This window comes from Pocillopora verrucosa, chromosome 1, assembly GCF_036669915.1.
Source record: "Pocillopora verrucosa isolate sample1 chromosome 1, ASM3666991v2, whole genome shotgun sequence".
Classification (NCBI taxonomy): domain Eukaryota; kingdom Metazoa; phylum Cnidaria; class Anthozoa; order Scleractinia; family Pocilloporidae; genus Pocillopora; species Pocillopora verrucosa.
In genome coordinates this window covers 10,992,765-11,006,208 of record NC_089312.1, presented here as the reverse complement: position 1 = coordinate 11,006,208, position 13,444 = coordinate 10,992,765, and the positions used below count along the sequence as shown (strand labels likewise).

At 38.4% G+C, this 13,444-nt stretch overlaps 1 protein-coding gene across 1 annotated transcript; it reads left to right on the top strand.

Moving 5' to 3' along the window:
* Positions 1–29: 29 nt before the first annotated feature.
* LOC131774761 (dihydropteridine reductase) lies at positions 30–6,036 on the top strand. The gene is given in 9 exon segments (XM_066162024.1): positions 30–139; positions 1,801–1,893; positions 2,672–2,768; positions 3,093–3,180; positions 3,810–3,865; positions 4,163–4,176; positions 4,178–4,281; positions 4,998–5,081; positions 5,662–6,036. Coding segments are annotated over 9 exon segments (735 nt in total). The 5' UTR covers positions 30–55; the 3' UTR covers positions 5,777–6,036.
* Positions 6,037–13,444: the final 7,408 nt, after the last annotated feature.

Here is a 13,444-nt window from a genome sequence, read left to right as displayed (position 1 = left end):
TCGGTAAGGAAGATTTTGTAACCCTCCTACTTGCCGCACGTGGGAAGGTTCCAATATGGCAGTAGCAAGGGTTTTGGTTTATGGCGGGAAAGGAGCCCTTGGAGCTACCTGTGTGACTTATTTCAAATCCAAAGATTGGGTAAGAAAAAACAACATTCTTAGCCTAGCAATATTTACGGGTGGAAAGTAGTTTTGTGCCTGGAACTTTTGACGATCGCTTTCTATTTTATGGTGATAATCAGCTGTAATCAGGCCCTGCTGTAATAATCCGTACTTTTCTAGGTCTGTACATCATCAGTAAAAAAACATGCTTTTAGATAAGTATCGTCTGATCCACATTTCTGAAGCGGCAGCTGGAATTCCAGAATTCGTCGGAATTCTTAAATTTGAGTTGGTTTTGTTTTCAGTTAACATTTGTGGCACGAATTATGTCAAAAATTTCCAATAAAGCCGTCGCGTAATTAAGCTAAAGGGCTTATCGTTAAATCTGTGAGCGGAGAAATCACATTTTAGTCTTCGTATTCAATAACTTTACACCTCGATATGAGTAGATACTTGCTAATAACATTATCGTATGTGGAAGAAAACGTGCATTGTGCGTCGAGGAGAAATTAAAAGAGAAGCACTGTGGGTAATATCTAATAATCTTTGGAGGCCAATGTTATTTAAACAGGGAGAAATCCCTGTTTGGCAGAAGGAGCTGTTTCCCCTTTGTAGATTTATTAAGGCAGCAAATAGTTTTGTGCTGTCAGTTAACACAGTTTCAGAGGGTCTGTAGAAGCCGTGGTTTAGAGGAAGCAGATTTAAGGTCCAAACCCAGTGAAACAAGTAGAGTGATTCATTCTGATAGACGTGGTTTAAGGAAGCAGATTTAAGGTCCAAACCCAGTGAAACAAGTAGAGTGATTCATTCTGATAGACAACAACTCCTTACGAGATATTTACCGTGGGATTTTTTGCAACCAAGATGTCATCAGAAACATGAACTGTGAAAAGGTTTACTGGGTGTCTTGTCTTGTTCCCTTTCATTTGGGGGCAATGTCTGATTTAACACCAAATTTCAAGAATATCTTTATAGGAAATTTATGAGAGAAAGTAAGACTTAGTGTATTGATCTTGAGAGTGAAAATGTCAAAGATAACCCTAGTATTCAGTCTCCTATATCATTTTTGGTTAGAGTGGAGTGTATGGGAGTTCTCTGTTTTACACACAGAATACAATGGTATAATTGCTCCGGTGATTCTAGAGATGCTAGATGATTGGTCAAGGATTGCATCATATCTTGCTATAATCACCTTGTACAAAGTGATTATAGTAGGAGCGATCAATTTCAAAATGGCTGCCTCATCGTTAGTCTGCATGACGGAGGAAGTGATGAACATGATAAAGGAAATTCAAATCAGAAGAGTGTAAATGATGCTACTTAATTTGGAGTAACACTTTTCAAAAGAAAGATATCAAGTTTTTGCTGATTGAATTATATTAAGTTATCAAATTCTAGAGGAAAGTGGCTCTTTACTTCAGTAAAAGAAATAAAAGCAATTGATACTGAATGGTTTTTACATCAAAACAAAAATTTACAACAGAATTTGAAAGCAACTGAGCAATTATACTTAAAAAATTATTTGCCTCAGAGTCGGTGATTACTGTTGAATAATCCCCTTGACCTTGTCTCAGGGATCATTTGACAAAATTCACTTTGCCTTCTGTGAACAATTGTTAAACAGTGAGACAGTGGTCTCCTGTTGGTTGCATCTTATCTTCAAGCAGTTCTGCTCTTCTTTTTTTTTTTTTTTTACAGTGGGTGGCTTCTGTTGACTTGTTTCCTAATGAAGAAGCACATGCAAATGTGGTTGTTACCAAGACAGACTCATGGACTGAGCAAAATGAAGAGGTGTGTAATATTTGTGTTTAAAAAAATTTTTGTAAAAATATGGCTACTGCATGGGATGGGATGATATTTGAAAGATTAATGGATTTTAATAAACACAGTATATCACTGATTGTTTTGTACTTTGCAACTTTTAATTAGTTTTCATCTTAACGGTTGAGCATATTAAGATGGTAATGGAATGTCACTTGCATATCATTTAATGCATTTGATGCATTGTATTTGTTTACAATGTGCAACTCTTAGTTCCTACTTTCCCCAGTCTCCTTTCCTGAGAATATGAAAATAGAACATAGTATAAAAACATTCTTCCAAATACCTGTGTGACATTCTCCACCCTTTAGTGGCAATGGGTTTGTCCATGTACAGTACAAACACTAAGGTGCCTTACTCTAAAGATCAAGCAGCTTGTTATTCATCCATCATCGTTTCTTTGACATCAAATACTTGCCTGTGGCTGTTATTTAACTCTGCATCATCAAAATCAAAATCAAAACACTTTTGGAGTCAGCTGTTGCCTTTCGACATATTACTCACAATGTACAGTTACAGATGCTGGTAATTCATGAATGATTAGTAGTTAGCCACTTTTATGTGCTTGTTCTATTTCTTTTGTGTGGCTAAAGATACTAGGTCATCTTCCCAGTGAGCTTCTTAAATCATTTGATGAAATACGAGGTAGTATCTGAAGCTGAATGTCACAATAAATAACCAGCTTTTGCACAGAACAATAAGAGTAAGACATCCATTGTTTTTTTTTTTTATCATTACTGATGAGCAGATTCAGCCCAAGGTTGAGGAGATCCTTGATGGTAACAAGTTTGATGCAATAATCTGTGTTGCAGGAGGCTGGGCTGGTGGCAGTGCCAAAAGCAAAGGTGAAGTAAAATCTACATATGCAGACACATGCCACAAGGGCTTTGCCAGTTCCTGCTGTTTGATGCAATTTGGATCATTGTTTCTCAAGTAGAATGTTATTGATTAGTGGTATATTATCAACTCTGTTATTCCTTTGTAGCAAAACAATGACCATTCTAAGGCTGCCTTCTTTCAAGTATGATTATCCATTAATAACTCTTAAACATGGTTGAACACAGTTATAGGTAGAACATTTGTGCTGAAAAAAAATCATTCACCAAATTGTATTGTCCAGTTTGTTTGCTGTAATTATCCTTAACTGTTTGTGGCTTTTCATTTATCAGCTGTTGTCAAGAATGCAGACTTAATGTTCAAGCAGAGTGTTTGGACCTCTCTTATTTCTGCCAGTATCGCTTCTAAGCATTTGAAAGAGTAGGTATCAGACTGTATGTGAACGTTCTGCAAAATGGCAAATGCTATACTTTTTACATAATTGAAAGGCTTTTTTTTCGCTGGTTTGCACTTCGTTTTCGAGAAATAACGTATGCAAAAAACCTTTCTCCTGTCGCTCTGTTTTTTTTTTGTTTTTTTGTTTTTTCTGGCACTAAGTCTTAATTTTATAACAGTTGACTAGCTCCTCTTACCAAATTTATGTAGTTCTTCTTTGTATCAGATGGAATAAGTAAGAAAAAAATTATTTATTTACTGTGTTAAACTCTAAATGAACACTAGTAGCAAGGTGCATGTCTCCACATTTTTGTGATTAATTTTGACTGACACCACTCTCTTCATTTAAGTTGGGAAAAGGGGATAATCATCAATAAGAGGGAGATATTTGATAATAAACAGATAGTCTCTGATCAACCAGTGGTTATCAAAACTAAAATATAGAATCACAAATTGGATTTATTCAATAATTTGAGGCAAGTAGATCTAAAGATTATGGTCATTGTACTGATGAAAACTTACAAATCAATTGAAAAGTAGTTAACAAGACATAAAAAGTGGTGGTCGGTAGTTTTGCATTTCAACCATTTAATTTATTTTTTCCCTAATTTCAGAAATGGTATGTTGACGTTGACTGGAGCTCAGCCTTCTCTGGGGGCTACACCAGGTAAAACTGCTTCTTTTGATAATCTTGTATTAATTGGAACTTTTTGAAAAAGATACTTTTAGGAAACTTTGCTATTACAGATGGCATTGCACTAAATTAGTGCTGACCCATCCCTCCCCCCACTCCCATCCCAGCCACCTGCTGGACTCAAGGAGGGAGCCACTCATGGATTCCTGAATTCATTGTAGTGTATCTTAACAGCAGTATGTCATTCTTTTTTTTTTTGTGCAAAAAATTCAGCTAACAGGATAAAATTTAAAAGTCTACACCTCAATAATGTATTATAAATTAACCAGGAATTGTTGGGTTATGGTATTGGCCAAGGCTGCTGTGCATCAACGTGTCAAAGGACCTTGCTGATGAGGAAAAGGAGGTCTGCCAAGCAATGCTTCTGTTCTGAGATATCTTGCCGTAAGTGGGTGGATATCGTGTTAGTTTTTGAAGATTACCCTCATTCCTGGGCTGGTGGGAGACTTCATGTCTTTTCTAGTTGGTAGCACCATGAACCTCTGCCATATCGCTCAAGGTATTGAACCTAGTGGTCATTGTGATTATTTGCACAGCACCGCTCCTTGCCTAGGGCTGTTCATCATACTGCTCAAGTAAAAATGACAATATGTTGGCAGGATTGTCTGCAATAGACAACCATCCCATCCAGGAGGAGTGGATGTACTTGTTGTACACTCTCTGGCCTGAGCAGTAGCGGGTCTTAAAGCCCACTTGGCTCAGGACCTAAATGTCTAGTAGTCCTGGACCTAAACATTTCTTACCCAACTACAAGGGAATATGTTCACTGTGCTGATAACAGAACACATGTGTCAGATTACTTGGAGGCGAGTGTTGTTTGCTGGTCCTTGACTTTTTGTGAATTGGTTAGAAGGGCAGGCAATGCAATACCTTTATTATTCTTAGCTTGTGAATGTTTTCCTTGTTACACCAGACTCTATTAGTCAAACCCTAGTTCCAACAAAAGCCAGAACATGACACTAGTTCAGATAGAACTCTTTCTTATATCTTCCACATTGGAAATCCCTAAAACTCATCACAATTTATTATGTAGCGTTCAGTATTAAGCATTGACCAGTTTACATTGGACTTACAGAAGCAACCTGACTTAATCTTCTCTTAACAACAGCATGACATTAGACACACCTGGTAACAGGAAGGGAATGCCTAATGCTGACTTCAATCAATGGACACCCCTTGAATATGTTGCAAAGTAAGTCTATTATTTGATTTTGTTATTAGAGTTTTTTTAAAATACACAATTTTCGCGTCAATCTTTTGATAAAACGCGTTAGATCAGGACAGACAAGAACATAGCTTCTGTAAATCTGCAAATGTTACTTTTTCTGTTTCGATAACCGAATTGAATTTATTTGTGATAAAAGTGGTACCACGACGAAGAATAATTTTTTCTACTTCTAAATCTTTAGAATTTATCACTACTTGGCGAATAACTTGTGTCAGGCTATTGTTACTAGTTATTAAAGGGGTAAGTTTCTAAAGAAACTGTGGTGTTGCGTCGGTGGGAGATTACACACAGGTGATTTAGTATTATCATTGAGTTGATAGTAAATTGGTCACCGTAAAGGGTTTCAAAGCTGACGTTTCAAGCGTTAGCCCTTTGTCAGAGCGTATGACGAAGGGCTAACGCTCGAAACGTCGGCTATGAAACTCTTTGCCGTGGCTAATTCAGTTGATATATACCAAATTACCGTATTGTTGTCGGTAAACACCGTGCGTTCTCTCTGAGCGCCTTTGTAAGCTAATGTATGTCGTCTTTGTATTCTTGGCAGCTTGTTATTTGAATGGACTCAAAGTAGTGATGTTCCACCGAGGGGAAGTTTGGTCAAACTAAAAACCCAAGATGGAATCTCTTCTTATGAAATTCACACCGGCGGACTTCTTTGATAGAACTGTGACAGCGCTAACAAAATGATCTTCTTTGATTCCTATGGCAATGAAACAACCGTTTCTACCAAGAGGTACTAAGCAAGGCCGAGCCAGGATAATCATTTAGGGAAATATTTCCAAATTTGTACTGCTATAAGAAAAATTTCACAAGACGGCAGCCTTTCCAGTTTCATAGGAAATTTGTTAGGGTTTACTACTAAGGTGTACATTAAAGTGTGGATCCAGGTTGATCGGTGATTAAAGTAGGGTGAACAGTTCTTACAATTTTTGTCTTTTCGTAAGCATCAATATTGTGGCCACGAGGGACCGTAAATGGGATCTTACCATTTCATCAGCACTTAAGGTTTCTGTTTTTTCTTAAGATTTATCTGTCAGCCCTTCCTTTGTCAACGTCAAATGCAGTTCAGACGTTCGTTTTTTTTTTTTTAAGAATGAATTTAGACAGCTTTAGTGGCGCAGTTAAATGTGACCATTTTTTTGTTTGTTTGTTTGTTTGTTTTGTTTATTTTTTTTTTACTTGAACAAAATCTCCTTCGATCTTTAACTCCCAGAAAAATATCTATACGGTACCTGATTTTCCTCGGAAGGACAAACAAGGCTTTGCTCGTAGGGTAACTAACGCTATGCCTCTGAAGAAATGGTGCTGCTTTTTGTGGGTTCTACAATGAAAACCAATCATGCAAGGACACCTCTATAAAGTGTATACGTGCACCTTTATTTCTAAGGTTAGAAGCTCTGCTCTCAGCTGAAAGGAAAAAAATACTCCTTCGTGCTTTGCATTTGTTATCATCTTTGATGTAACACGTTTACTGTTCCCGAATCCCGAGGCTATACCCTGCGTGTAGTTACGATGTAAATAACGTATCCATTTCACAGAAATGTCTATTCATTGTTGCATTACAATGAAAAGGCTTCATGTATTTACAACTCACTCTACGTGTATTTACAAACTGACACTTAGACTGCCTTAAAAGTTGTTATTGTAGAATTAATAAACTTTACAACAATAAACAGCAGATGTTTCAACTGTAAAGTGATACTTAATTGACCATATTACTATTAAGTGATTTCAAAGACAGTCACTCGGTTGTTTATCTCCAACAATACATAGTTACACCGGAAAGTGAACTTATGCGATGAAGGAAAAAACAGACAAGTGACTGTACCACATAGTTGTGACTCGCCGATTCTAATACTTATATTGCCTATAACTATGGCAAGAAAGCCCGTAATCGAGACTGCCATATCTAACATGTATGCCCAAAACTACAGTGATGTATCCGAGTTATTAGGTAAACGGTTTGCTCTGTCACAGCCTACGTTACATAGTTTAGTAGTTTATTGAAAAGAAGAAGCGAACCTATCCAAAGAGAGTCATGCGATGATTTCGCTTTGAAACTTTCAACTCAATGCAAGTTTCAGAATATATGTGTTCCTGTTTACTTTGTTTGCTATTAATATCCTTAACTGTTGGTGTCTAACCTTTTCAAACTCCATTAACCTCGTTTGCCCAAATGTGAATTGAACATTGAAATGTCATCAAATTTCAGGTTTGATAACTTTCTAGAAGTCCTGAAAAGTGCCGTTCTAAGAATCGTAGTTATAAATAGGAGTTATTTGAAAACAATCAAGTTTCGGTTTTCAAGCGGGAAAATCCCAGCTTCTACTTGGTCACATGAATTGCTACTGATGCTTATCATTTAGAGATTCCGTTCTGTAGAGTAATTTCCAAAAGTTAAAGAAGGTTACATCGAGGTTTGTGTAATTGTGCAAAGTGTGGTCACTTTATCTCCTGAATGTGACAAGTATTTAGTTATATACAAAACTTGAGTCCGAGATATGAAATATAAACCGTCAGCAATCTTTATCAGTTATTGAATTATATTGTGAGCTAGGCTATTTCAGTCTCGCATTTCATCAAACCACAAGTAGCTTGTGTCCACGCGCGTCATTAATGGCCACAGCAATGCGTGCCTCCTTCGTCACACACATCCCTGATACACACCACATCCCTTTTTTCCTTATGTTGGATGTATATGTTGCGTTCGAATGTGCCACCTTTGCTGTGTATGGACACTTGTAGGCAATGTTCCGCGTTTAGTGAGGCGACGAACACATGATCCGTTGGCGGAAAACAGAATAGTGCAGCTCCTCTAGGAGAAGTGTTCCCACTTACACGGAACTGATGATAGTGGCTTCCATCTGCATTAAAAGCGTAAATGCAAGAGTTTCGTTGTAACACCATAAAACCTCCATCACTGGTAGCTGTGATGTCAATTGCGTCTTTTAGTTGCTCTCTTCCAAAGCGGTTACGGAAGTGTCCATCACTGCCATACACTTCTACTTCACATGGAGTAGAATAATCGATGCAGGAACTTGGGGTACAGATCACATCTTCCACAAGCACAGCTAACTGATCAGTCTTGTTGTTCACTGCCACAGAGAGAACTCTGTGCCCTCTCTTTTCAAGAACGATGCTGCTTAACACTCCTTGGATGTTAGAAAGGTACCTTGCGTCAGTTGTGTCCACCAAAAGGGACATTCTGCTTTGTTCCGCAGTCGGTTCCACGCACTGAACTTTCAACGTTGCTTGTTCACTAATTGACACGACGGAAGAGCAAAATTGATCTTCATCACTATCAACGTTTTTATTTCACCGCTCCGGATGTCTAAAAGAGTAAACTGTCCTGTAGACTTTTCCTTAGTTCTGTATAGAGCAGGTAGTTCGGGGACCTCATTATTCACCTGGAGTTTCTTCAACCTGTTTACAATCCTCGCGTCACGTACAGGGTCAATCTTCTCCTCCTTAATAGTAATGCACGGCCAGTCCAGGAGCGCGGATCTGTGATCACCAACCATATGAGCGATTGCTAACACAGCATGATTAATGCGACGAACACCTGAGATAACTTCGTTACGGTCATTCTTGCTTAGTCGAGACTTGAAGCTCCTCTTGACTCTTTCTTGAAAGGTCTTCTGAACTACCGCCATCGAGTGAAGCTCCTCCAAGTGATATCTACAAAGGGGCAATGCAATGCTTGGGCTGTCTGCATTCTCTAATATTGTAGCCAAAACTAGGTACTCCATGGCCAATATTCGAACAGTCGGACGTAAGGCTTTGTTACTGACGGCCTCGGTTGCTTTCTTGCGAGCATCCTTAAATCTTTTTTTTGCCTCAGACAATGCTTTTTGCGACAATTTGTCAGGATCGGTCAGTTCTGTGCTTTTTTTTATTCCCTCAGGAGACGAAATTGAATTTTGACGCACAGTGGTGAGTACTCCAAACGTCATTATTATTCGCCTTTTCCTCAATCTCCATGGCTTCTTCAGTCGTGGATTTTTCCAAAACCACATACATTAGCACGATTCCTTCTTTAAAGAAGTTAATGCTTGCCCCAAGATCCTTCCAAGCTATGGAATCCAACTTTGAGTTGACGGCATCGATTTCTCGCACAATCCAATCACGAAACTTTTCATCCGTCACATCTCCATCCTTAAGCTTCTCTGCCAACAGATCACGGCCTTTACTTATAAGAAAGCCAATAGTGGCCTTAAAAACACTATTCAATATTATTCCTGCCATTTCCTCTTCAGAAACTATTGAAGTCTGTACAAAGCGATTGAAATTTCCGTTTGGCACAAGCAGATATTGGAACAGCTAATCACAAGACCTACGGCATCAATCTAAAATAATTCCCCTACCTATGCATCGTCGCTCGTTTTATCGATGATTGGGTTTCAAATGCGACTTGCTGAAAATGCACATATTTGTTTGGTAAGGTCATGAAACTCCCATTCTTGACTTCTGCAACATGCCCGTGCAGATAGCGATTGATTCAAGTGGACGAAAAAAGCTACTTTTCAGAAAAAATACCACAAACTTGAGTCGCCCATGAATTCTAAGTTACATTCGATTATTTTGTTTTTTACGATTTTCGGTGTGATTCTTTATTCGGTTTGCTGGGGTGATATCTAAGTTTTGGTGGAAAAAAAAGGAACAAACAGACGCGTGACTGTACCACATAGTTGTGACTCGCCAATATATTGTGACTCGCAATTATTGCACGTAAACAGTGATTAAATAGTCAGTCTGAGACTGCATGTGACTACTGATAGAGCACATTTTTTTATGGCTCAAACCAGAAATGAAGGTCTTATAATGACGCTAGAAGGGAGTTTTTGTGGGAGATTTGTATTCACATGCAAAACAGAAAACATGTTAGATCCCACATATCTATGAGTACCTGTTCCACATGAGAAAGATGATTCAAGAACCATGCAAAGCGCCTAAATGGCATTTAACCAATAATTAAATGGCCAAAATTGAACATGCATGTTAACATAATAATGATAACAATAGAAATACAATAAAATTTTAAAGGGTTAGTTCGAAAGCTTTACGGTTCCCTTATCCTCAAAGCTCTAATAAAAATTAAGCTGTGCTTCTTTTTATTTTCCTAGCTGTTAATTTTGATCAATTTTCTTATTTTATTACAATCCATTTTTGCAAGATTGTTGTTTTCACACACGCCTTTGTGCGTGTTAGGATATTCCGTCATTAAATGTCACATCAAGGACTGAAAAATTGGATTTTTTTTAGGTACAAAACAGTTTGCTTCAGAGACATTCTTCTTTCTTTTGTGTACGCACTCAATAATCTCCAGTGCGAATGTCAAACTAGGGAAAACAATCCAGAACAAAAAGTAAATGACATCGGGTCAAAATCAGGTGAAGTTCGGCGCTCAATTGCTATCTCGCCTCCAACAGGAGATAGTAGCCATAACAAAATATGGGGAACTAACCGACTGACAGGTCCTCTAAATAAACAGGAGTGAAGACAATGAAAACTCGGACTTCGTCACGTCAATAAATAACCAGGTTTATTTTGTTGGCAACGTTTTCCAAGTTTAGAAGACGGTCATTGGCGATTTTCTCTAATGAGGGGTGATTTTCGATTCTACAATTGATCACCGATAGAGGATAAAGCGAACTGACATTCACGCTTAAAAACACGAGTGCTTCAAGCTGCTCTGAGATCGATGTCTTAGCTTACTTTGTTTCACCGGGTGTGAAAACTGAATCAACAGCTGACAAACGTTCGAGCTTAAGAGTGTGCAAATCGCTTCCTGATGCCTGCGCCATCTGATTTTCCTCAAGAAGCCATTGGCTAAAGGTATTTGCGAGAAAGACAGAGTTATGTGCAAACCACTCATTATACTAATTTTTGAAAGGAAGCAAATTTTCTCACTCCAATGGAGGGAGAAAGTATTTCGGTTGGAATCCTTTTTGATAAAAATTTCTTAAATTTTTTCAAAAATTCTTAATTTAACCTAATTCTTGAAGCAAACAAGGTCATACAATGAGGCCTCATTTCTTTTATTGGGAGGCTATATGTCTGAACTCTTCGCATATCAGGTCCTGAAATTATAAAAACTGCATCCATTGCTGGTGATCTTACCTTTGACCCGTTGGCCGTCATGTTCAACTTGAAATCAAAGGGCGTTTCCTATCTATCAGGCCTGGCCGGTCAGACCGGTCAATTTCAACATGACTGGATGCTGACAAAGATTCCATTAGAACAATTGATAGAGCTGGGAATTGACTGATCGGTTAGAAAGTTTCGATAACTAACGAATTTCTCTCAATGTTGAATGGAATGATCTGGTCAGCCGGTTTTACATTGGTAATTGTAACGCGCGTATATATTGAGGGACAGAACTCCAAAAGAAGGTAACGGTATATTTCGAAACTTTACCACATTAAAGGCAGAATTCTAGGACATATTTTTTTATTCCTTACAAACGAAACTGGTCCTTTGAACTTCAAATTCAACAGCTTCCTTCAAGCCTTAGTAACTGTATTATATCTGCGTTAGCAGGTTACGACTTTTAACCGAAGCAGTTTTCGCAAAGCAAACAAGAAGATATGATAAAACCTTTTTCGAAAGCGCGCCATGAACATTGTCCTGTGAACAATGACTGTGAGACAAATAATCTATGGTGGAGTACTGGTGGGGAATTTTTCTCGATAATTTTCATCTTTCACTTTCTGACATATCTCCTGATGTAGCGGCATTGCTCTAGACCAGCCCACAGTTCTTCATTTTCCATCTTATTCTTCGTTTTCAGACTTATTACGCTTTTTTCTTTGAAAGTTTTTTCCTTTAGCGAGTGCAATGGTGGTAAGCTAGCAGGAGGGAGAATTTTTTACAACAGCCTCTCGCGCGCTATATCTTGGCTTTCCATAACGCTTGTTGACTTTTCGTGAAAGGGACTCTTCTTTGCCGAGGCTGCTAGGGAAGTTGACTGTGTTGAGGTGAGCTGATCGCTGTTACTGACTTTGGCACCAAGAAAATGTACGTATGGCGTCTCTCGGCTTGCAAAATTCGGTTTTTCGGTTTTGAGATTTCCTTCGATTGCCAAATTCTTCTGACACGAGAAAAACCGCTGTAAGAAACAGAGGAAATGTTATTGTAATCGACACCAACTTTCTGAGAATATTTTCTTTTGTTATTAGGAATATTTTTCTCAGGGATTAGCCCCTGTGAGTCAAAATTTTGATATTGAACACAAGAGCTCCTGTGAAGTTGCCCAGCCGTGAACCACTTTGTAACGTTCTTGTCCATCAGCTGTCCTCGCACAATGAATTTTTTGAGATGAGAAGAAAGATGTGAACAGACGGATAATGGTGTCTTTTTGTTGTTTCAGAAGCTTCTTTTTTTTTTTCAGCTGTTCCTTGTTTATCTATTTGCTTCTTTACTTCTTTAAGTCGCTTTCTTCATGAGCGTTTAGCATCGTGATTCTCTTCGCTTGAAAGCCGTCCAAAGTGAACGGTATTTCCCCAAACTGACTCTCCGCTCTGATCTTTGAAGCGCACCGTTGCGTCATTTGTCTTAAGAATAAAAGAGGACTCTCTCTCTGATTATAAGCGATGAGAGACTAACCAATGAACGCCGGTTCTGGATAAAATGAATTTGCCTTATCGAGGATCGACGTACCTACACTGATTTCAAGAAATGAACTGAACTTATTTATTGATTGGCAAAATGATTTCTGATTGGCAAAAACAATTGTTGGTACACTGAGAACTGTGACCCCTGTGACTTCGTGGAGAACCTCCGGCACCATGGCGGAAACCATAATTTTAAACGTATTAGTTACCAAAGTGTAATTATCTCTCAAACCAGTTGGGTTAGCTCTGAACGCAATTTGATCCAAAATTTCAGCCATCTTAGCTGCATAGTTTTTTTTTGTATAGCAGAGGGAGACTCCAAGATTATGCACTCGATCATATTTGAGCGTGCGTCGCTTCTATATAATACCCTGGTACTAAAAGCTGTTCACTATTCTATTGTTATCTGAAAAATTACAGGAAATTAAAATTTAGTTCAGGGGAAGTTGGGTAGCGACAACAAGTCTTGAGCGGCACATCTGGAAAGATGTGCTGATGATAAAAACTGTGGAGATATGCGGTATCTTTTTCATATCTGAATTTTGTTACATTGTGTAGAAATGGGAGAGGTAAAAAGGGAAGTAGGCCAATTTTTCGTCTGTATAAAAGGCACACAATGCACTTTTGAAGGCTCTCTTGACGAAGAGTCACGAACACTAGCGTGACAATCGATTTGACGTGACGTACATTCTTCTCGAGAAGGTCTGGAGTCAA